The sequence below is a fragment of the Netta rufina genome (assembly GCF_964035555.1).
Source record: "Netta rufina genome assembly, chromosome: 2".
NCBI classification, from domain to species: Eukaryota; Metazoa; Chordata; class Aves; order Anseriformes; family Anatidae; genus Netta; species Netta rufina.
Genome location: NC_140124.1, coordinates 158,648,863 through 158,674,968, shown reverse-complemented (window position 1 = coordinate 158,674,968; position 26,106 = coordinate 158,648,863). Strand labels below are relative to the sequence as shown.

At 74.5% G+C, this 26,106-nt stretch overlaps 1 protein-coding gene across 13 annotated transcripts in view; it reads right to left on the bottom strand.

The window, feature by feature from the left end:
- Window positions 1-25,687, bottom strand: part of PLEC (plectin) — a gene marked incomplete at its 5' end in the record, with an annotated part of 44,256 nt that extends 18,569 nt beyond the window's left edge. For 2 of the 13 annotated variants that reach the window (XM_084282384.1, XM_084282382.1), the window contains 11 exons: window positions 77-204; window positions 509-604; window positions 1,527-1,646; window positions 1,722-1,828; window positions 1,965-2,080; window positions 3,729-3,895; window positions 4,008-4,100; window positions 4,214-4,291; window positions 5,951-6,040; window positions 7,423-7,484; window positions 18,948-19,434. In XM_084282384.1, coding sequence (XP_084138510.1) covers window positions 77-204; window positions 509-604; window positions 1,527-1,646; window positions 1,722-1,828; window positions 1,965-2,080; window positions 3,729-3,895; window positions 4,008-4,100; window positions 4,214-4,291; window positions 5,951-6,040; window positions 7,423-7,484; window positions 18,948-19,434 — 1,544 coding nt within the window. Of the gene's footprint in view, window positions 1-76; window positions 205-508; window positions 605-1,526; window positions 1,647-1,721; window positions 1,829-1,964; window positions 2,081-3,728; window positions 3,896-4,007; window positions 4,101-4,213; window positions 4,292-5,566; window positions 5,603-5,950; window positions 6,041-6,453; window positions 6,469-7,422; window positions 7,485-13,283; window positions 13,396-17,125; window positions 17,322-17,583; window positions 17,650-18,947; window positions 19,435-25,548 lie in introns of those variants that run through there. The other 11 variants (XM_084282386.1, XM_084282380.1, XM_084282385.1 and 8 more) reach the window with 11 other exon arrangements.
- Between the last annotated feature and the right edge of the window lie 419 nt (window positions 25,688-26,106).

The window sequence follows — 26,106 nt, the reverse complement described above, 5'->3', positions numbered from 1 at the left end:
CGCGAGGCCGCAGCAGCTCCAGGAGCCCCCGCGCCGTGCCCCGTCCCCGTGCCCGGTGCCACCGCGGGGCACTCACCTCTCGAACTCAGCCCGCAGCAGCTTCTCGCGCTCCAGGATGGCCACGTGCAGCTTGCCCCATTCCTTCTCCACGTCCAGCGGGTGGTACCCGAGGGGCACCTTCAGCTGCCCCGACAGCACAGCGCCCTGCGCACCGCGGGGCTCGTCAGACCCGCCAGCCGGGGCCCCGGGGGGCAGCGCAGTGGCTGGGGGGGGGGGGATTGGGACCGGTGGGCAGGGGGCAGCCCTGGCCGCGGGTGCCACGTCTCAGCTGCTGATGCCGGAGGCAAAGCCTCACGGAAACAGAAATGGGAGAGGCACAGGACGGCCTCCGCCCCCAGCACCAAACAGACAGTGCGAGAGGATTGCCCCGGGATCCTCCAGGAACACCCCCCCCAGCACACTGGGACCCCCAAAGCTCAGGGCATGGCCCCCCCGGGGTCCTGCTCACCTCCAGGGACTGGAAGATGGCTTTGGAGCGGTTCTTGTCGGCCTCCTTGGCTGGGAGCTCTGTCTCCTTGAACTTCAGGAACTGGCGCCAGAGGATCTGCCAAAAAGGGGGCAGCTACAGGGGGGCAGCCACGGGGGGCAGCTGCAGGGGGGCAGCTTCAGGGGGGCAGCGCTGACCCCTGGCCCCATGGGCCCTGCTGTGGGGCACAAGTCAGGGCCCTGCTCCCCATCCAGCCCCCTGCCCGCTGGCTGCCAGCCCAGCCTGACCACGAGCCATGGCTGCCTGCAGACCAGCGCCAGGCTGGGGGGCAACTCAGGCAATCCCCCCCCCCCGCTTTCCATGGCACGCAGAGCCCGCAGGAAGGAAGGGGCCGGGTGGGGAGGCTCGTGTTTGCAGAGGGTGACTCACGAGGAGCCTGCCTGGAAAAGCTGAGTCAGAGGGACCCTCCCTGCCCGCGGCATCCCGGCTCCACCACTCGACCACCACAATCAGTGCCAGCACAACCCCAGCCCTGGCCCCGAGCCCATTCCTGCCCCGCAGGCCCCCCCTAAAAAGGGCCAGGCTGCAGGAACCGAGAGGGACCAGCGCCAGGCAGCACCCGGCCGGGGACGGTGCCCCCGCAGCGCCGCGCAGCCCCCACGGAGCAGCAGGGCTGGGTGCGTGCTGCCCGGGGTGCCGCAGCAGAAGCCAGCCCACGGCTGGGCCGCCGGCCAGCTGGGCCAGTGCCAGGAGGCTCCCCGGGCACCAGCACCGCTCCCCTCTGCGCTGGGGCCTTTCATCCCCCGCCAGCGGCACGGCACTGGTACGCAGCTGCGAGCCGCGCGTGGGAACGGGGCCGGCGCGCGGCACCGGAGGGGAGAGCCGAGATTTCGGTGCCAAGGCGCAGGCACCACGACTGGGAGCGCTGGCGTCCCTCGTCCCCCTGCAGGGGGTCCCCACGCACACCCAGCCCTGGCCCCGGCCACCGAGACCCCGTGGTGAGTGGAGCTCGGAGGCCGCCCTGCCCCAGCTCCCTCACCTCGATCTCCTCGTAGCTGGCGGGGAACCTGCGCTCCTCGAAGAGCACGGTGTGGTGGCGGATCCACTGCAGCAGCAGCGTCACCAGCTCGTAGTACTCCTGCCAGCGCAGCTGCAGCTCCTGCGGCACAGAGGCGAGCCGTGGGGCCGGGTGTCCGCCGGTGGCACGCGGGCGCAGCCCGGCCCCAGCACTCACGTTGGCCTTGACGCCGTCCTGCACGTCGGGCACGCGGGGCATGGCGTCGTAGAGCGAGGAGACGTAGGTGATGATGGACTTCTCGTCTGGCTGCGGCACGTCCACGTCTGGGGGCACAGGGGGCGGTCAGCCCAGCGGGGGCCCCGAGCGGCTCCGTGTGCCCACAGAGGCTGCTGCCACCCCAAGGACACCGTCCCCTTGCTGCAGCGTGGGGATGTGGGGGGACGGGTGGCGTGCCCCTACCTTCGGGGTCCAGCAGGCGCGTCACCCCCAGGTCCCGCTCAGCCACGGTGAAGGCCTGGTCCAGGTTCTCCAGGTTGCTCTGGCGGTACACCTTGTTCATGTCGATGAGCATGGGCCTGCGGGCAGAGGGAAGGGAGCGCTGAGCCGCTGCCCCCCGGCCGAGGACCCCCCAGTGGGTGCGGGGCAGGCTCTGCACCGGCAGCTGCTCTCCCTGCAGGGCAGCCGGGGCCACGGGCAGCAGCACCCACCGCCCTCCCTGCCCCACGGCACGCGTTTTTGGCAGCCTGAGAGCTCGGGGGAACCCTGGGCACAGCGGTCCCACCCTCCTCGGGTGCTGCCTGCACCTCTGCCGAGCCTCAGCATGCGCGTGCTGTGCTCCACGGCTTGGGGAGCCAGGGGTCCCACACGGGGGCACAGGGAGCTGGGGACACCCCCAGACCCACACCAGGAGCCTGGGGAGCCCGGGACAACCCTGCTGCAGGGACCGTGGGCGTGCAGAGCCAGCAATGCCCCTGCGCAGACCCGAGTAACAAACAGCCCCTTGACCAATCCACGGATACGGGGGGCCTGCAACGCCCCCTCCCCTGGACCCACGGGCACAGGGAGCCAGCAGCAGCCCCGTGCAGGCACCCCAAGGGGCAGGCAGTGCCCCACGTCCCCGTGCACGGACCCCAAGAGGCAGCACCCCCCCGGCTGCATCCACCCCCCTGCTCTCCTCTCCCTCCCCAGCCAGGGGCCTCAGCAGGAGCGCAGGGCTCTGGCCCCAACCCCCAGCTCCCCCCACCCCCACGGTGGGTCCGTGAGCCCCCGCCATGCCCAGGGTGTGGGGAGGGGAACAGCTCCCCTCGCCCAGCATCCCGATGGGCTGTCAGCACCCCCCCCGCCCCCAGCCCCCATCCTACAGCTCCTTGAGGCGCAGGGTGGAGTGCACGGAGTAGATGGAGCCGCTGAGGCTGGCGGCCTCCAGGCGCTCGGCGGCGGCAGGAACATCTTCGCAGACCAGCACCACCCCGTCCTCGGCCCCCGGCAGCGCCCGCGCCGAGCTCCCTGCGCCACGGCGCCGCGGCTGCTTCCTGGCGCGATGCCGCGCGCTGCGCTCCATGCCGGCACCGAGCCCCGCTGAGCTCCGGCCGCGGCAGCGGCTCGGCACGGAGTGTGGCACGGCTCGGCACGGCTCAGCTCGGTGCAGGCGCCTCCTCCCCACCCTACGCGGGCGCGGCGCGCCGGCACGTACTTGCGTGCCCCAAAGGCTCGCAGCCCTGGCAGGGCCGGCGGGGGCCTGCCCGCCCCGCGCCCCGGCACGCTGCGCAGGCACGGTGCCGCGGCCGGGGGCTCAGCGCCGCCTGCCCACGCGGCTGCTGGGAGCGTGGGAAGGTGGCGAGGCTGCGCGGCTCCCCGCGCCACGGCGCTGCCGGTGCAGGCCGATGGGTCGGGGCTTGTCGGGAGCTCGTGCCGACGTTGCCCTGGAGCGGCGGTGCCAGCGAGCACGTGCCTGCCCTGCGCATGGCTCAGCCCTGCGGGCCGGTGCAAGCGGCCAAATCCTGCCTGAGATACAGTGCCCCAGAGGCTGCTGCTCCCCACGGCAGGGACCCAGGGTCTCTGCACGGCTCCACACCGGACAGGAGCAAAGGCAGGGTACGGCTGTGTGACCAGAGAAGCTCTGTGCCATGGGAACGGGGAGCCCCACAGCTGGTGGTATGGCATCAGGCCGCCCCGATACCCCCGTGTGCTGCCCGGGTCCCTGCCCCGCTCCAGGAGACCTACTTGTGCCGGTGGATGATGGCGTTGAAGAGGCGCCCGTCCCGCCAGCTGGTGGTGAAGTTGTCGCAGCGCAAGCCCTGGTAGTCCTCCACCATGCGCTGGGACCAGAGCAGCAGCTTCTCCTTGGCCGTCATGTCCTCCGACTGCCCCGTCACCTGGATGTCCGAGATCTGCAGGGACGCGGCCGTTACGCCGGGCGAGCCACGGGCCCCATCCTGCGCCGCGCCGCGCACTGCCCCCCGACCCGGGGGTGCCGCAGAGCCCCGGCACCGCCTGCCCCACCTGGAAGTGCAGGATGATGGTCCAGATGAGGCCCAGCGTCAGCTTGGGGTTGCCGTCAGCGATGTCATCGTTGCGGATGTTGACCAGCTTCACCTGCCGACAGCGAGGCGTGCGAGTTGCAGGAGGCAGGGGCCGCGCCGCAGCCCCGCAGCGGGGGTCCCACTGAGGGTGCCCCCACCCCTCGCGTGCCCGGTTCCCCCCCTCACCTGGCGATGCTTCAGGTAGTTGAGGGCGATCTGCACGTTCTGCAGCTTGTGGAAGCGCATCCGGCCCTTCTCCCGGGGCTGCAGGGAGAGAGAGCAGGCATCTGAGCTGCGGCCCCCCCGGGGTGCAGCCCCGCAGCCCCCCCAGACACCCGGCGCCTCCCGGAGCTGCGCATGCCAATGCCACACACCCTCCGCACTTCGTCCCCGCGCTGTGCCGCGAGGGGCTGGCAGGGAGCTGCCCCCAGCCCGGGGACCAGCCCAGCCCGAGCACGAGAGCACCCAGGGCCGTGGGCTGTGGTGCAAGGGGAGCCCAACACCAGCTAGGGATGAGCACTGCACAGCAACCCTGCTCCCCATGGCACACACCGCACGGGGGCCCAGCCCTATCCCCATCCCCACGTCCCCACCTTGGGCTCCTGCCCAAAATATAGGAGGCACCAGTGCAGGGGAGGTGCAGGGGGGAGCACAGGCTCCGTGCACTCCGTGGCTGCAGGGAGCTGAGCCCTGGAGCCGCAGCCGTGCGCTCCCCGTGGTGCAGAGCATCACCAGCACCACCAGCACCAGCACCACCCCCGCGCTGCCAGCAGGCAACACCTGCGCAGGAAGGAGCGAGCGCGGAAATCCTCCCCCCGTCCCGCCGGGAGGAAGCGCTGCTGGGCCCAACAATGGCAGGCGCGGGCAGCGTCCCTCCGGCTGTGCCTGCGCTTCCTCGCCGTGCAGCACCACGGCCCCGTGGCACGGCACGGCCCCGCACGGCACGGCTGTGCTGGTGGCACCGGGGAGCTCACTGGTGCACTTGTGGCAGGGACCGGGCGCTGCCACGCTAGGACTTTCCCCAAATGGGATTTCCCCAGCTCTGTGGGGATCCCCACTCAGGATCCTGCAGGCAGCTCCCCTGGCACTCCTCGTGCCTGGCCGGAGACCCCAGGCCCTCTTTGCCCCACAGGCGGTGGTTTTCCCTGACCCTGGCTGCAGAAGGTGCCAGGAGACCCCGGACCCACCACGCTGCAGCTCAGCGATGAACCAAGAGGTTTTTCTGTCCCCAGGGCCTGCGGGCTGTAGGGCACCAGCAGGGAGCTGCCATCTCCGCCCTGCTGCGGGTGCCCTGGTGCCTCCAAATCCACGAGGGCCGGGAGGGCCCCGTGCAGCTCGCCCTGTCCTGCACTGCCCGGCTCTCCTCTCCTCTCCTCCTCGGCCACAACGGCCGAGCACTGAGCGCACAGCACCGAGCACGTGGAGCTGCCTCGCCTCCGGTGACCCCGGGATGGGGCAGGACGGGGTGGCTGTGCCGGGGCGGCTCCCGGGCGCACGCCGCGCTGGGCCATGCGGAGAGCAAACGGCAGGACCACTCACCAACCGCAAGTTCCTGATCACGTCGCGCTCCCTCGGCTACCCAGCAAGAGCAGTGCAAAGAAAGGAGGCAAAGGCCAGAGGGGAGAAGGTCAGGGTCAGATCAGCAAACAGGAGACCAGTACAGAGGAGCAGAGTTCACCAAAGCAAAGAAACGTTAATGTGTTAGAGAGGTCGCGGCGCGGCAGAGGGGCAGCGGGGACGGGGCCTCGGGGCGGAGAGGCCGGTGCCAGCCCCAGGTCGACCCCTCTCCGGTGCCGGGCAGCTCCCGCGCCGGGACCAAAGCAGGGAGAGGCCAAGCAGGGCGGGAGGTGGGTGCAGGAAGCGGGGACGGGGCAGCCGGGGGTCCCGGCACGCCAGCGCCCGGCCCGGTGGCGCGACACCTACCAGTGTGTCCCCCGAGAGCACCTCCAGCAGCGAGATGAGGTTGTGTCCATCCCGCAGGTCCTCGTAGAGGTCGTTGACGTGGCGCTGCGCCTGCAGGGACGGGAGGCAGCGTTACCACGACGCCACGCACGGCATCAGCTGCCACTCACCGCTCCAGCCCCGCTCCGACGGGCACTGGCACGGGAGCGGCAGGGGGGAACCCGCCCCCCTCCGCCACAAGGTGCTCGCACACGTCCTGCCTGGTGCCCAACAGCAGGACCGGCCCCCGGCCCCGCGTCCCCCTACACACACCCCCAAGCGCACGCAGAGGGCAGCTCCCTCCCTGCACCCCAGGGACCCGAGGCCAGGCGGGTTGGGTGCAGGCTCCTTCATGCACGTGGCCCCACCGCCCACCGTGCTCGTGGCCACGGGGCCATCGGCCCCGGTGCGGGTGAAGGGAAGCAGTGAGAAAAGAAAGGAGCGTGGAGAGGGGCAGCCCGTGCCCGGAGAGGGAGCGCACCTACCTCTGCTCGCCAGTGCTGCCGCAAGGAGGAGAGCCAGAGAGAAAAGAGAGAGGTTAGGAGAGGCAGGCGGAGAGGAGACAGGCTGGAGACCGGGGGCGCGGGGTCACCCCGAGGTGCCCAGCCCACGGCACGGCACTCGGCGCCGCAGGGCCGGGCCGCCGGCACGCGGGGACACGTCGGCGCGCGGGGGCCGGGGGAGACGTCTCGGCGTGTGCCAGGCGCTGACGCGGGCTCTGCCCGCGGCGCAGCAGGGACGGGTGCCGGCACGCTCGCAGGGCCCTGGCTGGGTTTGGCAGGAACGTGGTGCGGGCGGCACGGGGGAGAGGGAAAGTGTGGGGGACGGGAGAATGGGACGGGACCGCGGCAGGCGGCAGCACCCGGGGATGTCAAGCCCCTCTGGGATGGAGCCAGCCCCTGTGGGGACACGCTGCCGGGATTGGCACCCTGGAGCCAGTTCTAGAGGTTGGCAGACAGCAGAGGGCACCAGCCCACACCGCCCCCAAAGGCCCCGAGCCCAGCAGAGCCCCCAAACCTGCTGCATCAACCCCCATGGAAGGTCCCTGCTCACCCTAGGCCAGGGCACGGTCCCCAGCCCCGTGTGGGAAGGGTGGCACAACCGTGATGGGGCCAGGGAAGGGGAGAGGCAGCGCCGGCGGCGCCCCAAGGAGCTTGGTGCTGTGCCAGAAGGGGCCAAGCACCAGGTGCTGCTGCGGCGCTGTCCACGTCCCACCATGCACATCCCGCAGCGGGGCTGCAGGCCAGGCTGGATGGGGCTTTGAGCAACCTGGCCCGGTGGGAGGGGTCCCTGCCCACGTCAGGGGGCTGGAGCCGGGAGCTCGGGAAGGGCCCTTCCAACCAAACCGCTCTGTGATTCCCCGAGCCCACGCTCCTGCGCCCGGGGCTGGGCACCACGGCTGGCGGAGCCTGCCCGGGGCTGAGACGTCTGCAGGAAGAGGCGTGCGCCCGTACCTTGATGAGGTGCTTGTTGACCCATTTCGTGAAGGTTTTCTTCTGGACCCGGTCTCGCTCATCTGCAAGAGAAGAGGAGGCAGAGCTGAGCGTGCAGCGGAAGGAGCAGGGGAAGCCCCCGGGGGGGCTGGCAGGGCCCCCACCACCCCGCGGGATGCATTGGCAGCAGGAAGCGATGAGCCAACCGCGATGGGGAACCACGGTGAGTCAGCCGGCACACAACGGGAAGGAGACAGTTAACGTGAATCAGCCCCTGCACGTCGAGCAGCACCGCAGCACCGCGGGGAGAGGCTGCGCCCGCCCTGCCCGCGGCCCCGCGGGTGCTGGCGGCAGACGGGACCGCGGGGCACGGCCCCGAGCACCTCCCGTGCGCCCTGAGAGAGACGGCAAGCGGGGCGGGGATGAGCCCGCTGACAGCCTGCACCGACACGGCCCCAGGTGCTGCACGTACTGCGTGGGGATGAGCCCACGGGGCACCCCACAGCCCCAGCGCCGCCGGCACAGCCCGGGGTGCAGGCGCGTGGGGAGCGGTGCTGCGTGGCGAGGGGCAGCCCGGGGCTGGTGGTCCCCGTGGGGTGAGCGCAGGGACAGGTTCCAGGAGCGGGAACCCCCCGGGGCCTGCCCCACGGAGCCCGGACACCCCAGGGCAGAGGCAGCCGGGGGCTGCCCTTGCTCCCAGCCGCGAGGGGTGTCCCTGCCCGTGGGGCTCTGAGTCACCGGGCACTCCCTGCCCCTCTGCCCTGTAATTACGGGGACGGGGCTGACGCAGCCGGCCGGGCACCACGAGCCGACGCTGCCCGGAGCCAGGCAGCCCCGCGGGCCCCACCCGGTGCCCTTCCTGCCCCTGCTGACGAGGGCCTGCATTGTTACCCCTGCTAACGAGTGCCCAGGCCACTTATCTCCGCTAATGAGCACCCACCCCACGCGTCCCCGTTATGGACGCTTCACCCGCCTCGCCCCAGCCGTTCCCAGCATCACGGCATAGCCCAGGGGGGCTGGTCCAGGTCCCAGCACGGGGACAAGGAGGGTTCAATGGCACATACGGGGCAATGCTGCTGGCCCCCTCCTGCCCACACCGCAGCGATCCATCGGGATCAGGGTGGCGCATGCCACATCTCGCCCCGCCGCAGCGTGCCGGGATCTGCCCACGCAGCGCCCCGCTGCCAGCGCAGCACCCAGCCCTCCGCACCGGGGACACCCCAACCCCACAGCACCCTGGTGGAGCGAACCCCACGGGCAGCTCGTCCTCGGGGCCTGGGCACGCAGCACGAGGCCAAGGCACTGCACGGGGACGGGACGTGCAGGGGAACGAGCGAGTGCAGGGAGTGGCACAAGCGCAAAGGGAGGAAGGAAGTGTGGCGGGCACCCGCGCCCAGGCGGGTACGTGCGCACCACGGGGAGCGCTCCTGCGCCCAGCACCCAAAGTGCCCCGCAGCCCGCTGTGCCACGGGATGGGGACAGCCACCGCGCACAGGCAGCCGGGGCGGGGCGGCCGCGGGCAGGACGGGCAGGGCGTGGGAGGAAGCGCTCGCTGCCGCCGCGGGCAGCGCCTGCGCCCCGCGCTGACACAGCAGGGATGGGGACTGGCGCCGGCGTGGGACTGGGGCCGGCGCCCCGGCTGCAGGGCACTGCAGGGCCCGGTCCCGCGGGCTAGCTCTGGCCCCACGGCGTTGCCCCGCAGGACAATGGGCCAGCGTGGAGCTCTGTCCCACAGCCCCACCAGGGGACACCGCCCCAGCGTGGGATGTGCCCCACAGCCTAACCAAGAGACACCGCCCCAGCACGGGGTCTGTCCCACATCCTAACCAAGGGACAGCAGTTCAGTACGGGGTCTGTCCCGTAGCCTAACCAAGGGACACCGCCCCAGTATGGGGTCCGTCCCATAGCCCAAACAGAGGACGCTGCCCCTGTATGGGGTCTGCCCCATACCCTAACCAAGTGGCACCTCCTCACTACAGGGTCTGTCCCATAGCCCAACCACGGGACACCGCCCCAGCACGGGGTCTGTCCCATACCCTAACCAAGGGACACTGCCCCAGCGTGGGGTCTCCCCACAGCCCAACCAGGGGACACCCCCCCAGCGCAGGCTCTTCCCTGGCGGGGCTGCACCAAGGCTCCCCGTGCCGCTGGCCGTGCCGCCGGAGCGGGAGCAGCCCCCGCGCCCCCCCAGTACCTTTCTTGCCCTCGGAGGCGCGCAGCACGGCCAGGTAGAGGTTGTCCTCCGAGGTGCTCCTCTGGCCCGCGGCGAGACCCTCCTCATCCTCGCGGCCCCAGGCTCGCTGCCGGGACATGGTGGCTCGGGCTGGGCGCTGCGCTCGCTGCGCTCTCCCCGCTCGGCTCGGCTCGGCTCGGCGCTACCCCGGCTGCAAACCCCTCCCCGGCCCGGCCCCTCCCGGCCGAGGTGCGGAGCTGTGGGGCGGGGACTGGGGCTCCCCCCCCCCACCCCAGGAAGCCGCCGGCCCCTCCTCGCCTTTTCCTCCCCACGCCATGCGCTCGGGGCGCGGCCCGGGGGCTGCGGGCGCGGGGCAGAGACCCCTGGAGACCCCTCTGCGGGCCGGGGTGGGGGGAGCAGAGCCCCGGGACCCCCGCGCCTCGGCACCCCCGGGTCTGCGAATCCAGTGGGTCGGGACCCCCAGCCCCCTGCCCCGGAGCTGTGGGACCCGCTCTTTGGGGGCTCAGGACCCCCGGGTCTGCAAGCCCAGGGTCCTCAGGACCCCGGCCCTGCACCCTGGAGCTGCAGCACCTATGGGACCCTGCAAGCACAAAGCACTTGGAGCCCCCCCCAGGTTCACAAGCTGAGGAGGCTTGGGGCCTCCCAGCCCCACACCCCACAGCTGCAGGACCCATGGGACCCCTATCCAGGGACTACAAGACCCCAAGTGTGCAAGCCCAGGAGGCTCAGGACCCCCAGGCTCATAAGCCCAGGAGCCACAGAGACCCCGAGCCTCCCCCGAGCCTCCCCCAGGCCCTGTCCCCAGGGAGCTCGGCACCACTTGGTTCCCTAGGCCAGGGGGTTTGGGACCCTGTACACCCACAACCAGGGACAGCAGGACTGCCAGGTTTGCAAGGCTCAGGACCACCAAATCCCTATGCCCAGGGTCCTCAGGACCCCCAGAGCTACAGGACTCGTGGGACCCATATCCTGGGGCTACAGGACCCTGAGGTTCACGAGACCGGGAGGCTCGGGACCGCCAGCCCTGTGCCCCACAGCTGCAGGACCCACTCTCCCCACACTCAGGGGGCTCGGGACCCCCCTGCCCGGGGACTGAGAGCTCCATCCCCATGCCCACGCGGGCGCAGGAGCTGGGCTCCTCCACCCCAGGCAGCGCGTGGGGCTGGAGCCAGCGTGGGGCTGGAGCCAGCGCTCCCGGCAACGCATTCCAGGCGCTCCTGCGCCGCGTCTGGCACAGCCAGGGCGGGCAGCTGCCGGCCCCACGCCTCCTGCCAGCACAGCACCCGGCTCTGCTCAGCCCCTGGGGCCTCACCCCACTGCCCCCCGCCCCAGGGGTACCCGTGGGGTGTTCACAAGGGTTGGGGGGTGCGGGCGGTGCTGCCAGGGGGCACCCGGAGGAATCCCGTCCCTGGCACCAGGGAGCATCCCTGCTCACGTGGGACCTCGTAACTCGGCTGGCCATGCGTGTCCCCCAGGGGACCCCCAGCTGCTGTGACCCTGCCCAGGCGCCCAGCACGTGGGCTGCTGGCAGGAACGGGGGCAGCAAGAGAAAGGGCAGCAGTGGCGCGGCGCAGCCCCACGCAGAGGCTGGCACCCACACAGTGCCAGCACTGGCGCCGACCAGCCCGGCCCCGCCGCTGGTGCCAGGAGACAGCCCGACCCCTACGTGGAGTCCGAGGGACACAGAGGCTGGCACACATCACCCCGTGCCCTGCTTGTGGCACACCGCAGGCAGTGCCCACCGGCACCGACGGCTCCGGCAGAGGCTGCGGCTCTGGCTGCCTGCTGCTGGGAAGGAGCCTCCCCGCTCCCCGCTCCCCGCTCCCAGCGCCGGCCGCTCTCCCGGCCCAGCACCGCCTGCTGGGCTGGGGCCAGGGCCAGGCGCTGAGGAATGCGGGCGGCAGCAGGCTCCAAAGGCACAGATTTTCCGCCAACAACACATCTGGGGCGGCGAGCTACAGCTGCGGGAGCGCGGCTGACGCCAACGAGCGTCAGAGGGCAGGGACATACCTGAGCCACAACTCATCCGCACGCGGCACCGCGGCGCTGGCTGCCACAAATGGGACGGGCACAGGGGGCAACGGTGCCTCAGCAGGGGCTGACGCGGAGCACCCGGGGCAGGGGGACAAGGGGCGCCTGTGCCTCCGGGTGGGGCCACACGGGTGGCTCCGTGTCGGCGTGTTTTGTTCCACCTGTACCCACACCCAGCACGGTGAGAGGGCACAGGCAGCGCCCACAAACTGCCGAAGGTTTTGGCCACTGAGGCGCAGCCAAGAGCTCTCCCCATCAGAGCGGCAAGCACCCAGGCTGCGGCACAGATGGGTGCTCCGGCACTGATCCCAGCCCTGGCCCTGCTCCAACACAGCACCAGAGCCTGGGCACCGTGCGGTGGCAGCGCCAGACGCACGGCACAGGCAGCTGGCAAGGGCTGGATCCAGGCTGCCACAACAGCCCCGGGGCCAGGAGGCAGCGCCAGCTCCTGCGCTTCCCACGGTGAGGCACCGGGCGCTCCCAAACCCCTCGCTCGGTCACGCAGCGGCCACCAGCGCCCTGGTGCCACCGCGGAGCATCCCCAGCTGGTGACAACCCCGGAGCCCCGTGCCCCGGGGGTGAGCACAGCGTCGGGCAGGGTGGCGCAAGAGGCAGCTCCCAGCCCGTGGGCAGGCCGGAGGGCGGCGTGGGTCGGTGCGCGGCGGCGGTGGCGTGGCTACGGTGGCGCTTTGAAGATCTGAAGAGTCCCGGAGCAGCCCCGGGGACAGGGAGGGCTCCCGGCACCGGGAGCTGCCAGCCCGGCCTCACCGGGTGCCGAGCTGCTCCCCGCCTGCGCCGGGGGCCGTGGGGTCCCCGTGGGTGCTGCACCGGCCGGGCTGGCCCGTCAGGACCCGCCACCCCCTGCGGCACCGGGGGCACCCGGACCCCGGCCCCTACCCGTGCCCGCGCCCCTCCCGCAGCACCGGGGCTGGTGCCAGCCAGGGGGGGCCTCCACGCGTGGCTCCCCCGGCCTCGTGCCCCCAGGGGTTGCCCCGCGGCGGGACTCGGAGCGCCACGGACCCCACGGTGACACGCGTGGGGGGGCTGCCAGGGGGCCGGGGGAGGGTCGGGGGATCCGCGTGGGTCTGACCGGGGGTCCCGGCAGTGCCGTGGGGTCGGGCACGCGCTCCCGGGCGGTGCAGGTGCGCGCGGCCACGCCCGTGGAGCACAAACACGCGGGCACGCGCGGACACGGACACGCGCGGGTGTTCCCCGGACCCGCCCCCGCCAAACCTGGTGGGAGGGGGCGGGACTCGGGAGGGGGGCGGGGCTTAACGGGCAAGCCACGCCCCGTTAACCCTTCCCTGCCCGGCGCAGGCCCTGCGCCACCCTCCCCGTCCCCCCAGTCCCACGGCAGCGCGTCCCGGCGCTCCCCGGCACGGCTCGGCTCGGCTCGGCCCCCCCCGGCTCGGCCCCCCCGGCACGGCCCCGGGCATGGCGCAGCCCCGCAGCAGCCCCCGGCGCTGGGCACCCCCGGGCACGGCGCAGCTCCCAGCAGCAGCGCGCCCGGCACGGCTCGGCTCGGCACCCACGGCGCTGTCCGGGCGCGCCGCGGCCCCGTCCCGTCCTTCCCGTCCCCTCCCGTCCCGTCCTGTCCCTCCCGTCCCGTCCCCGCCGCGCTCCCCGGCCCCGTCCCGTCCCGTCCCCGCCGTCGCACCGGCGCAGCAGAGCTGTGCGCTCAGGTACCGCTTCCTCTCGGGCTCGGAGCCCCCCCGCAGCCACTCGGAGCCCGCCATCGCCGCGCTGCTGCCGCCGGCTCCGGTCCCGGCCCCGGCCCCGGGGCCGCGCGTGGGTCCCGCCCCGCGCCGCCCCGCCTCGCCCCGCCGCGCCGCGCCTCCCGACGGGCCCGCTCCGGCCCCCCCCGCGCCCCGGGACCCCCGCGCCCGCCTCGCCCCGCGCCGCCTCCCCCCTCCCCGCCGCCCCGGGCACGGGTGGGGGCCCCACGAGCCATCCCCGCGTGCCCGGGCCCCCGGCACCCCCCGGTCTCTCCACCAGCCACGTCCCAGGTGCACGCCCGGGGGTCCCCGCGCCCCCCCCGGCTGGCTCCCGGGGCGGGCTCGGTCCCGGCCTCGTGCCCCGCACATGCCCCGGTCCCGGCGAGGCCACACAGGACCCACACCAGCCCCGCCAGCAGCAGGCGCACGGCTCCCCTGCCCCCCTGGCACCCCAGTGGCCGCCCCACGCTGCATCCGAGTGCCCCCCAGCGCAGCGCAGATGCCCCTCTGTGCCCCCCAGGCACGCGGGGGCGAGCAGAGCTGCGCCGGGGGCGACCCCACAGGGATGGCAGCCCCTGGCTGGGGGGATGCCACCGGACCCCTGGCACCTGCCTTGCCGCTCGCAGCAGCAGCAGCAGCAGCAGCAGAGGCGGCGCAGCATCGTCGGGCCCTGCCTCGCCGGAGACCGCCGTGCTGCGCTCTGCTCCGCGCGCTCCCGCATCTGGAGGGGAGCTGTGGGACGCGGTGACTCACACAGCCCAGGGCCGCTGCCAGACCCGGCTCTTCCTGCCCCCGGCCGGCCGCTGCCGCCGCGGACGAGCCCACCCTGGGGCTCACCCGGGGGTCCCCTACATCCCGGAGCCGCTGCGTGCCAAGAGCTCGCAGCGGGACCAAAGGGCCTGGCCTGGCAGGCATGGCACGGCACGGCACGGCACGGCACAGTGAGGGGAGCTGGGGGGCCGGGGGCCGCTGCTGTCCCCCCGAATCCATACCAGGAGGGGGCCACAGCCCAGCACGGCCCCACCAGCCTGCACAGGGGGAGCACTGCACCGTGGGGCTGCGGTGCAAGAGCAGCTCGTGGGGTAGGGCTGGGCACGGCCTGGGCCAGCCCCACGGCTCTGCCCCACGGATCAGCCCCACGTGCCGCTCGCATCCCATCTGTGCTGCCGAGATAAGGGGCAGGAGGGGGCCGATTGCACCCGGGACGGGCAGGGCCGGGGCGATTAGCACCAGGCGAGACAGAGCAGGAAACACGGCAGGGACGCAGGCGGAGCGCTTTCTTTGGGGTGCCTGCGCTGCTCCCCCTGCGCTCACCCCGCTCGGGACCCCAGTCCCAGCCGATGGGACCCCGACAGGCTCCAAACTGCAGCGCTGGGGCTGGGGCCGGGGCCAGAAACCAGGGCTGAGCATCCGCACGCCAAGGGGGGAGATCCCCCACGTCCTGCCCCCCCTCGTGCCACAGCCCAGTGCCACCGTGCCAGGGAGCCTGGGCTGCTGCCGAGCGCAGGCAGCAGCTGCCAGCGCGGCCCCAAGCCGCAGCCTTCGCCATTTCCTGCGAGGCCGGTGACTCATCAGCGAGGCCAAAGCCAGCGGCAGCGCCCGACCCCCCCTTTGGCCCCCGGCCTGGCACAGCCGCAGCCGCAAGGGCTGTGGAAAAGCTGAGTGGAGAGGCCGGGCGGGAGGATGGGGGTTCCCAAGCCTCTCTGGGGGCCTCCTCCACCCACAGCCGCCGCTGCCGCAGAGGCCACGAGCAGCCTCTGGCAGCCTTGGTAACAGGAGCCAGGCCCAAACAAACAGCCGGCATCCTGCTACCGAAACCTGCGCGCCGTCCGGCTGCTCCGCTGCCACCACAACCCTGCAGCTGCTGTGCCGCGGCCCCCAGGGCCCCCTCCCAAGCCTGCCGCCTTTCCCGGTGCTGCCTCATCGCCCCCAAGCCCCTGCCCCAGGCGGGGGGCCCTGTAGCCCCCCAGGGCCACAGCTCCGGCCCCACTCGATGTGCTGGGGGCTGCTGCCGCCCCTCTCTGCCCCGGGGATCCTGCACCCAGCTCCGAGAGAGGGCCCAGAGGGGTCCTCACGTCTCCACAGCGGTGCAGGACAGGGGTGGCTCAGTCCTGGCATGGGGACGGAGGAAAACGAGGCACGAGCAGAGCAGGGGTGCAGAATCCTGGGTAAACGCCCCAACACCGTGCCGATGGCACAACGGAGAGCAGGCAGGAGCGCAGTGGGGCAGAGCCCCATGGATGCCCCTGCAGAGTCCCCACCCCGCGCTATTCCAGGAACGATGCTCAAAAATAACCCCGGCTCCCCGCAGGGTGTCCCCGCCGAGTGGCACCACGGTGGCGCAGGGACCGTGGGACAGAGACCCCAGCCACGCCGGGGCACTGGGACGGGGACGAGGGCACGCAGGGATGGCGCCACGGGGAGGGAGCGGGGACACCCGGCACGGGGGCGCAGGCAGGGCCGGGTGGGATGATGGAGCCCAGCAGCTGCGACCTTGGGGGTGCCCTTTGGACAGCACTGGGCAGGTGCCAGGGACAGCAGCCCCGCGGGGGGGCCGCGCTGCGCCAAGGTGCCCTGCTCGCGCTGCCGGCAGGGAGAAGAGGGGGCCGCGGCATCTCCCCGCACGGGCAGCCCGCGGCACCAGCTGCAGGACTGCGGTTTCACGAGCGCCAGCACCGGGGCACCGCGGTCTGGCTGCCATGGCAATGTGGGTCGATGCCTGGCCCTGCTGCTGGTAGCGTGACAGCTCCGAATGCCGTGCACAGATCGACGGAAACCACAGCCAACGCCCTGGAAAGAGCGGCGGGGGGGCTGAGACCACAGCCTGCATCCCCCCCGCATCCGTCAGCCCTGCAGGATTGGGGCAGGAGGAGCTGCAGGAGGCTGCCCCAGCCACAGGCACGGGGGTCTCACAGCACCTGCCCCCCAGCAATTCCCCGGGGGAGACGGTGCCATGGGCGCAAGGGGACGCGCGAGGAGAGCCCCGGCAGCGGTGCTGAGCCCCTGACCGCAGCGGCTGCCCGGCCTCACCGCAGCCGGCCCAGCCCTTCTGCAGCACAAGCGTGCCGCACCGCGGGCAGCCGCGCCAGGACCCCCCCCGCCGGGCGGCTGCGCCCTTCAGACGCTGCCTGCACCGGGCACGGTGCCAGCGTCCTGCAGCGGGGCGGGGGGGGCTGTGCCTGTCTTTCGTGGGGGGGCAACGGGGAGCGGGGGCTTCGTGAAGCCACCACACAACCTGTGCAGGAGCAGCCCCTCTCCCCATCTCTTCCAGCAGCACTGGGCACAACCGGGACCCTGCAGCTCTCCGGACGGCCCCGTGTTGGGTGGGGGCAGACGCACCGAGGACCCCCCCTGGGCAGCCCGGAGCCGCGCAGGCGTGGAGCTGCCGCTCCCCAGCGCCCCCCCGTCACCAGAGCCCTGTCCCCGAAGGCATTTGGCACCTCGGCGCCCCGGGGCAGCACCTGCCGCCTGCACCGGGCTGCCGGGAACGGCCGGGGAGGGGCCGCGCTGGGGACACGGGGGGACACGGAGATGGGAAGGGGGGGGGGGACCTCAGCATCGCGCCCCCCCGCCCCGCGCAGCGCTCGCGCCCCAAAGCCCCCTGCAGCGGCCCCGCGGCCCCCGACCCCCCCCCCGCGCCGCCTCCCGCCCCGACGGCGCGGCCGGGCCCTCCCCCGCCGGGGCTGGGCCGGTGCCCGGGGGCGGGGCGAGGGGCGGCGGCGGCGGCGGGCGGGGGAGCCCCGGAGCCCCGCGGCTCGGCAGCCCCGGGCCGGGCCGGACTCACCTGCGGCGAGCGGCTCTGCGCGGCGCCGCCAGTACCACACCAGGGCGAGGGACACGACGTGCCCCGCCGCCACCAGCGACGGGAACAGCGACCCGGGGCCGTCCATCCCGGCGCGGCTCCGCGGCACCGCCCGCCCCGCGGCACGGCACGGCTCGGCTCGGCTCGGCTCCGCGGGGCTGCCGGGCCCGGCGGGGCTGGGAGGCGCCAGCGCCCGCCCCCCCGGGGCCGCTCCCGCTCCGCCTTAACCCCTCCCGGTGCGCGGCGCGGAGCCGCCTTCCCCCCGCCGCACCGGCAGGAGCGAGCCCCGCGGGGGCGGCCCCGGGCCCGGCGCCAGCCCCTGCCCCCCCCCCCCACACACACACACAGCCCGGTGCCGGCTTTTTATACGGCGGGCAGCGCTGCCCCCCCCCGGCCCGGCGCGGCCCGGCCCGGCTCGGCCCGGCGCGGCTGTCGCCTACCCGGCACGACCTTCATGGGCAGCGCGGAGCGAGGCGCAGCGGCTCCGCCGGTCAGCCCGCGGGGGAGGGACGCAGGGAGGGAGGCAGCGGGCGGGCGCCGATATAAATAACCGGGGGCCCGTCACGGTGCCCGAGTTAGAACATGACACGGACGGGGGCGGGACGGCCCCGGCCCCCGGCCCCCGGCGAGGGGCGAGCCGCCGGGGGGTACCGGCCCGCACGGCCGAGCCCCCTGCACCGGCCCGACGGGGCGGCCGCCGCCACCGGGGGATGCGGGGCCGGGGCTGGATGCGGGGCCGCGGCTCGTCCCCGTTTCCCCCCGGTGTGCTCCACTGTGTCCCCCACTGCCCCCCGACGGCGCGGCTCCGTGCCCCTGACACCGGCTCCAGGCCGGGTTTTCCTGCACCGACGGCCCCGAGCGGGAGGAAAAACCGGGGGCAGAGCAGCACCGGCCCGGTCCCGGTTCCCACCGGGTGTTGGGCACGGGCACGGGCACGGGCACGGGCACGGGCGGCACCGGCTGCAGCCGGGGGAGCTGCCCCCGCCCTGACACTGCCCTGCGCGGGGACGCGCCGCGGGCACACGCGCCCAGTCCCCGTTGCCCACGTTGCCCACGCGTGCAGGCAGCTCCCCCCGACCCCCCCGCGCTGACTCACGGCCTGGCCGGGGCGCGGGCTCGGCCCCTTCCTGCTGGAAACTTGGAGCGGCCGCGGCCGCGGGGCTGAGTCACGGGCGGCGGCACGGGGAGGGCGAGCGGCCGGCACCGCGGCCTCGGGGCGCAGCTGCCCCCGGCCCCCCCGCCGCGGATGCCCCGCGGCCCCCGCCGGATCCAGCTGCCGCCGCGCCCCCCGGCCGCGGATCGGGTGTCGGCATCGCGTGTCCGCGGGGCGGGGGGGGCGCGGCAGCCCCCTCCCCACCAGCCGCCCCGTCTGCCCCAGCTGCCGCCGTCCGTCCCCGGGCTCGGCCCCGCTGAAGCTCCGAGCATCTCCCGCTGCAGGACGCGGCGCCAGCCCCCCCCCCGCGCCCCGGTGCAGCCCCTCCGTGCCCGGAGGATTCCCCCCCTGCAGGGCCCGGAGCCCCCCCCGACCCCCAGGAGCCACGCTGCGCGCCGGGGTCCCCGTGTCCCCACCCCCGCACCCCCCGTCCCCACGCACGTCCGCATCCCCGTGGGTGCCCTTTGGTCGGGCGGGGGGGTGGGAGGAGCCACCCCCTCTCCGGGATGGGAAGAGGGGCACGGCCGGCACCGGCACCGGCACCCGCGCTGCAGAGCCCCCCCCCGTGGGCAGCAGCCCGGCGCCCCCCCTCCCGGCTCGGCGCGAGGTCCCACGCGGGTCCCCCCTCCCCACGCGGCTGCCGGGATCTACCTGGGGCCGGGCCGGGCCGGGGGCCCTCCCGGGACACCCCCCCGGCGGCGGCGGCGGGCTCCACGTGCTGCTCGCCCTCCTCTTTCCTCCGGTACAGCCGGGAGCCGGGGGGCTCCTCGCGCGTCCTGCCGGGGCCGGGGGGCGCGGCGGGGCGGCGGGCGGGCGCGGGGGGCGCGGCGGGGCGGCGGGCGCGCTGCAGGGACAGCGGGACGATGTCGGGCGGCAGGCGCAGGAACTGGCGCAGGTAGGCGATGCCCTCGTCCGTCAGGTACCAGTAGTAGTGCCGCCAGGCGAAGGTCTCCCGCACCAGCCCGCGGGAGCGCAGCGAGCCCATGGCGCGGATCACCTGCACCGTGGGCACCCCGGGCAGCTGCGGGTGGCAGCGCCGCGGCCGCCGCTCCTTCTCGGCCACCAGCACGCCCTCGCGGAACAGCAGCTCCAGGATGGCGCGGAGCCGCTCCAGCGGCATCAGCATCCCGGCCACCATGGCTGGGCACGGCTCGGCTCGGCACGGCTTGGCACGGCACAGTCCCGCACGGCTCGGCCCGGCCCGGCTCTGCACAGTCCCGCACGGCTCTGCACGGCTCGGCCCGGCTCGGCTCGGCACGGCTCGGCCCGGTTCTGCAGGGCCCGGCGCGCTTTGGCACGGCCCGGCCCGGCTCGGCTCGGCTCGGCGCGGTTGCTCGCAGCGCGCGGCGGGGCAGACTGGCGGCGGCTCCACCTCCCGGGCTGGGCGCGGGGGGGGCCGGGGCACTCTCGGCTCGGCGGCGGCCCTGACTCAGCGGCCCCTCCCCGGCCCCGCGCAGCCCCCCCCCGGGCCGGCCCCGCGGCTCCCCCGGCGCGCCCCGACGCACCGGGCCGGTTCCCCGCGCCGTGGGAACCCCCCGCGGGACGCGGCCCCGGGGGAAGGGCGGCGGGAGGGGGGGGGGGTCCCGGGGACGCCGGGCCGCCACCTGCCCGGGGACGTGGCCCCCGCGCCCCCCCCTCCCCCCCCCCCCCGCCCCCGTCGCCATGGCGAGGAGGAAGAAACAGGCGGGGGCCGCCCCGGGGCGCATCGCCGCGCACCGGGGCCGCGCACCGGGGCCGCATCCTGCCAGCGCCACTGTTTGCTCTGCTGCTGTTTGAGCAGGGCCGGGCCCGCCGCGGGGGGAGGTTCCCGGGGCGCGGGGGGGCTCCCCCGGGTCGGGCCGGGCGAAACGGAGTCCCCGTGTCCCGTGCCGGGATCCCCCCCCGGTGTCCTCACTGCCCGTCCCCAGGGCTGGCAGCTGGGGGCTTTGTGGGGAGGGACCCCAGAAGCACCCCCCAGGCCCGGTGACGGGCACAGCCCCTGGGGCACCCAGTGCGGGGTCTGGAAGTGGGTGCAGTGTGGAGCCCCCACGCCACGTGCCCCATCATTTCCCCACCTGGCATCACGCACCCTGTCCCAACAGGACACCTGGCACCCACACCACCCTGTGGGGAGCCCCCCCGGGCTGAAGGGGTCCCGCAGTAAAGTCACCAAGGATGGGCGTCCTGCCAGCCCCAAGCGGGACAGGGACATGAGGACAGATCCTGCATGGCTCTGGGGCCAGGCCAGGCTGGCACGGGACGCAGCCGGAGGAATGAGGAACCCCTGGTGGTGGCACAGGGCCGGGGGCCTTGGGGACACTGTGGCGCTGGGGATGGCACCAGCAGGAGAAGTGGCACCAAGGCTGGTGCCCCGCGTCCTGCGAGCTGTGCCCTGGGGAGCAGAGCAGCGATGGGGGCCGGCAGCGGTGGGGAGCAGGGATTGGGGGCCAGGGGTCTGTACCCAGCTCTGCTTGGCCCCATGCAGCAGTGAGCAAGGAGGTGAGCGCAGCCCTGGGCATGGGCAGCGCCTGGCACGCCAGAGCAGCCATGGCACAAATCACTGCAGGGGCTCCTGAATCCCCTCACCCATGGGCAGCAGGACTGGGGTGCACGGCACAGCCCCACCCGCTGCAGCTTTGGGCACCCACCAGCACCCCCGGCAGGCTTGGGAGCTCCCGAGTGGGCAGCACTTGGGGAGGACCCGCACCCCTCACGCGCAGCCACGTGGATCACCCCCAGCCACGCTCCCCCACCGCAGACCCCTCCGTCTGGCCCAGGAGTGACGGGGCCTGGAGCTGGGGCACCGCGCACCCCGCTCCACCCAGCTTCCCCCCCCCGGGGCAGGGACGGCGACAGCAGCCGTCACGCCACCGCCAGCACCGCGTCACCTCCGCAGCTGCGCCAGACCCCAGGGCAGGGTCCCCACCCGGCAGCCCCCAGGCTCCCCCGGCAGGGCAGGGAGAGGCAGGGACGCGGCACCGCGGCAGGCAGCCGGCCCCCTGCATGCAAATCCCCGCAGTGCTGCTCCCTCTGCGGCGCCACGGAGGGGGCACGGAGCTGGGGACACCCCCCCCGTGGTGGCTCCCAGCCTGGGGTGCCCCCAGCCCTGCCCGTGCCGGGCACAGCAGAGGGGACAGCACAGACCTGTGGGGACAGCACGGGACAATGCGCACGGTGCCAGGAGCACAGCACCCACACTGCAGCCGCCAGCAGCGGCCTCCCCGTGCGCAGCCCCCTCAGCCTCCCCACGCAGCCGCCTCCTGTCCCACGCAGCCACCAGAACCAGCCCACGGCCCCCCCCGGGCAGCACCACGTCCCCACGTTGGTGGCACAGGGACAGCTCGGGGACATGCTCGCATCCCATGGCCGGAGCATCCCCCCAGCCCCCCCGGCCCCCTGCCCAGTGACTGCAGCATGCCGGGAAGTGCCGAGTCAGCGCCCGCCGCAGCGACCCGCTGCGCTGTGACAGCACAGCCAGCTCCGGCTGCTCCCTCCTGCCGGGGACACCGGGCACGGTGCCGGACCCCTCCCCACCTCCCCCCAACCCGTGGCCGGGGGTCCGGGCAGGCTGCAGCCCCACGGCGCTGTGGGGCAGGCGGGTGGGCAGCGGGGGCCCCGGCCGGCAGTCCCTGGCCCCCAGCCCGGTGCCGGTGCCCCTGGGGGCTGGCGTTGCCGCAGGGCTCCCGTGCCGAGGCAGGAACAAAGGCGCCGCTGTTCGCAGGGCGCTGCGGCCGAGCCAAGCGGCCCGGGAGCCCCGGGGGGATTAATGAGGACGGGGCCGGCGGGGGTCCTGCGGCCATGCCCGTTCTCACCATAAATCTCCCCGCTGGCAGCCCGGGAGCTGCAAGGGGGGGAAGGGACGGGGGGAACAGAGCCCAACCTCTCCCTGACCCTGGCCGGGGTCCGAGCCAGCGCGGCCCCAGCCCCAGCCCCAGCCCCAGCGCCGCGGCTCGTTAGCGTAATTGGCCGTGCAGTGGCCGCATGCCCGCTGCGGCGGCTTAGAGGGGACAGGAGCACGCGGTGCAGCAGCCCCGTGACGAGCATCCACAGGGCCCGTTACTCACGCCCCAGCGCACCGGCTCTGCGGCACGGCACGGCACGGCACAGCCCCCCCCAGCCCCTGCCCCCCCGGCAGCTCCCCGAGCCCCTCTCCCGTGCCGCAGGCAGTGTGCCCGTGCAGCCGAGCAAGCGCTGGTGCAGCAGTGGCCCCGAGCCCCCCATCCACAGGTTCAGGCCCCCTGCAAGCCGGGGGCTGTCCCCTGACAGTGACCGTGCCCCCCCGGGGGACAACCCTGCCCCAGGCTGGCCACAGGGCAGTGGCAGTGCTGGGGACCGCAGAACCACACAGATGGGGCAGGTGCCCAGCACCCCACACGTCCCCTGCCCCACTGCAGAGCATCCAGGGTGGGCGCTGAGCACCCTGCGTGCCCCCAGCCCCACTGCGTGCTCAGCTCCCCTACACCCCAGCCCCACTGCAGAGCACCCAGGGCAGATGCTGAGCACCACGGACGCCCCCACACCACTGCAGAGCACCCAGGGTGGGCGCCAAGCTCCACGCCTGCCCCCAGCCCTGCTGCAGAGCGCTCAGAGCCGGTGCCCAGCACCCCACACATCCCCAGCCCCACCGTGGAGCACCCAGGGTGGGCACCGAGCACTTTGCCTGCCCCCAGCCCCACTGCGTGACAAGCTCCCCATACACCCCAGCCCCACTGCAGAGCATCCAGGATGGGTGCCAAGCCCCCCACACACCCCCAGCCCCACTGCAGAGCCTCCAGGGTGGCTTCCAAGACACCCCCCATGTCCCCATCCCCACTGCAGAGCATCCAGGGCGGGCGCTGAGCCCCCCCAAGCCCCCAACCCCACTGCGGAGCATCCCGGGCGGGTGCCGAGCCCCCCGGCAAGGTGACCCCGCCGGTACCTTTGAGCGAGATGATCTCGTGATGGATGGAGCGGGACGTGTCCATGGCCATGGCCCGGCTCGGCTCGGCCCGGCGCTGCGCCCCGCGCCCCCCCCCCCTGCATTTATGGGGCGGCCGCGGCCAATCAGGGCCGGTCCGCCCCGTCCGGGGCACCGGGAACGGGCAGCTCCTGCGGCAGCCCCGCCCCCGGCACGGCTCGGATCGGCTCGGATCGGCTCGGATCAGCACGGATCGGATCGGATCAGCACGGCTCGGCACGGCTCGCATCGGCACCTGCTGCGCCACAGCCCCCCCATCCCCATCCACCGCAGCGCAGCCCCCCGCCCCGCCCCATTAACGCCTCGCCCCCCCCCCTCCATCCCGGCGCAGCCCCCTCCCCGCGGGGCCCACCCTGGCACCGGGTCTGGGCAGCAGCACAGGGGCTGCAGCCCCCCCCCCACGCTGCCACGGCCACCGACACGGGTGGGGAGGGGAATGGGGGGCACCTACGCAGCCCTTGCCATGGGCAGAGCGGAGCTGCAGCCCCCATGGAGCTCCCCCCAGCCCCAAATTGCTGTGGCTGGTGCTGCCCGTGCCTGGGGAGGGGGGCAGGAGATGCCTCCCAGGTGCCCCCCCGGTGCCCCCCCCGGTGCTCCTGGCTGGGCAGCGATAACGGCAGCACCCAGCAGCAGCCAGCACCCGGGCACGTGTCCGTGGGGAGGGACGGTGCCATGCGGCACCCGCGGCACCCACGGCATCGATGCCCGCGGCACCGCCACCGCCGCATCCCGAGGGCTCGTGGTGGGCACCCTGCGACCCGCGGGGGGCTGCTGGTGCCGGGCCTGCTGCCCTGGGGCTGTTCGTGCTCTGTTGGGGACAGCTCGGGACATGGGGGTGTCGGCAGCGGGAGGAATGCACCGCACACCCCCCCTGCGGCACGGCCAGGCCTCCCCATGCAGCGCGGCCGCGGCGCACGGCCAACGGCAGCTCCGTCCTGCCGCCGGCATGCTCCAGCTTTTATCCTTACACGGCCGCCTGCGCCGGTCTGCTGCGCTTCGCCGGGGGGGGCACGAGCCCAGAGGCACCCCACGAGCACGGGACGCAGGCGGCTGCCCCCAGACCCCCACCGGTGGCCGCGGTGCCCATGCAGGGACGCCGAGCATGGGGACGCCGAGCCCCCCGGCCACAGGGTTGGGGTTGGGGTTGGTGCGGGGTTGTGCCCGCGGCCGCTCGCTGCGGTGCCCGCGGGGATGCAGCCGGTGCTGCCTCTGCCCGGGGCTGGCGTGCGCCAGTGCCACCAGCCCGGGCGGCGCTGGCAGGTACAGGCGGCGCCGGCGGGCGCGGGGCCAAGCCGTCTGCTCCTCGCTCGCAGTGTCAACACTTTTTGCAGAGCCCCGAGGCTCGGCTGACGCTTCCCGGCTTTGCCAGCAGCTCTGGGACAGCGGCGCGTGCGATGACCCCGCTGGCTGCGGGGAAGGGACCCGGCCCAGCGCCAGGGGAGGGGTCGGCACCCAGACCCCCCCCACCAGCACCAACAGCGGGACCGGCCGCCGGGGCACCCCGGGGTCCCCGAGCTGAGCAGTGTCGGGGGGACCCCAGGGCTGGGACGAGCCCTGAACCGCCAGCCCCAGGCACGTGGAGTCACGCACAGGCAGGGGCCCCTCCGTGCCCCCCCGAAAGGACACCCGATGCGTCCGCCAGGATGTTGGCCGGGGTCCCACCCCGCTGCTGCCACACGCACAGGGGAAAGAAGCCCCTGGGGCGCGGGGACAGACGGACAACGCGGGGACAGACCCCCGGCCAGGGCGGCAGCGCAGCCGGGGCTTGGCCGTGCGTGGCCCCCCCCGGCTCCCCGGCCCCCCGCGGGGCTCCCCGGCCCCACAGGCGCGGTGACGTGCCGGGGTCAGGCAGCGCCGGCCGCGCTCGCGCCCCTTGTAAGGGCATGGCTGCTCCGAGCCCGCCGCCGCCGCACCGCCACCGCGCTGGGGGGCCCACGGCGGCCCCGAGCCCGCGCCCCGCACCCTGCGCCCCCGTCCCCACCCCACGGCCACCCCCCGACCCCACGCAGCCCACGGCCGGGGTGGGCAGGGGGGTCTGGGCGCTTCTGAGGTGCTGACACTGACCCCCTGCGCACTCCCCACGTGCCCCACGCAGCCCCCCACGCACCCCCCACGCGTGCCCACCCCTCCCACGCGGCCGTGGGACACGCACCGTGCCCACCGAGTGGGGCTCCACGCGGGGGCACAGCCCCCCTTCCCCTCTGCCCCCCCTTTCCGAGCTCTGCCCCGGCGCCCAGCCCCACGGCGACCCCCACCCGGCGCGCCCCGACCCCCTACCCCCCCCCCACGCGGAACACGCGTGGGGCCCGGCGCTACCTTTGTAGCGCTCCCGCACGTCCTCGTAGGCCTGGATGAAGTCCTGCTCCTCGGGGTTGGGGGGGAGGCTGCCCAGCTCGTACGTGGCCATGGCCGGGCCGGGGGCGGCGGGGGGGGGCGCAGCCGCGTGGCCGCGCCGCGTGGGAGCCGTGGGAGCCGCGGGAGCCCCGCGCGGCCCGGCCCGGCCCGGCCTTAAGGGAAGCGGACACGGGGGGGGGGGGGGCGGGGGGCGGCGGAGCGGCGGCGGGGGGCGGGGCGCGGGGCGGGGGCAGGGGGCGGGAGGGGCGGGGGGCGAGGGGGGGCGAGGGGGGGGGCAGGGGATGGGACGGGGCAGGGTGGGGATGGGGACACGCAGGTGAGAGGGGAGGGACGGGGGGACACGGGACTGGGGGGGGACACGGGACGGGATGGGGGGGACACGGGATGAGGGATGGTGTGGGGCTGGGGGTGCAGGTGACAAGGGACAGGACACGGGGACAGGATGGGGCTGGGGGGGCAGGGGGCAGCGCAGGTGAGAGGGACGGGATGGGGGACACGGGAGGGACAGGGGGACAAGGG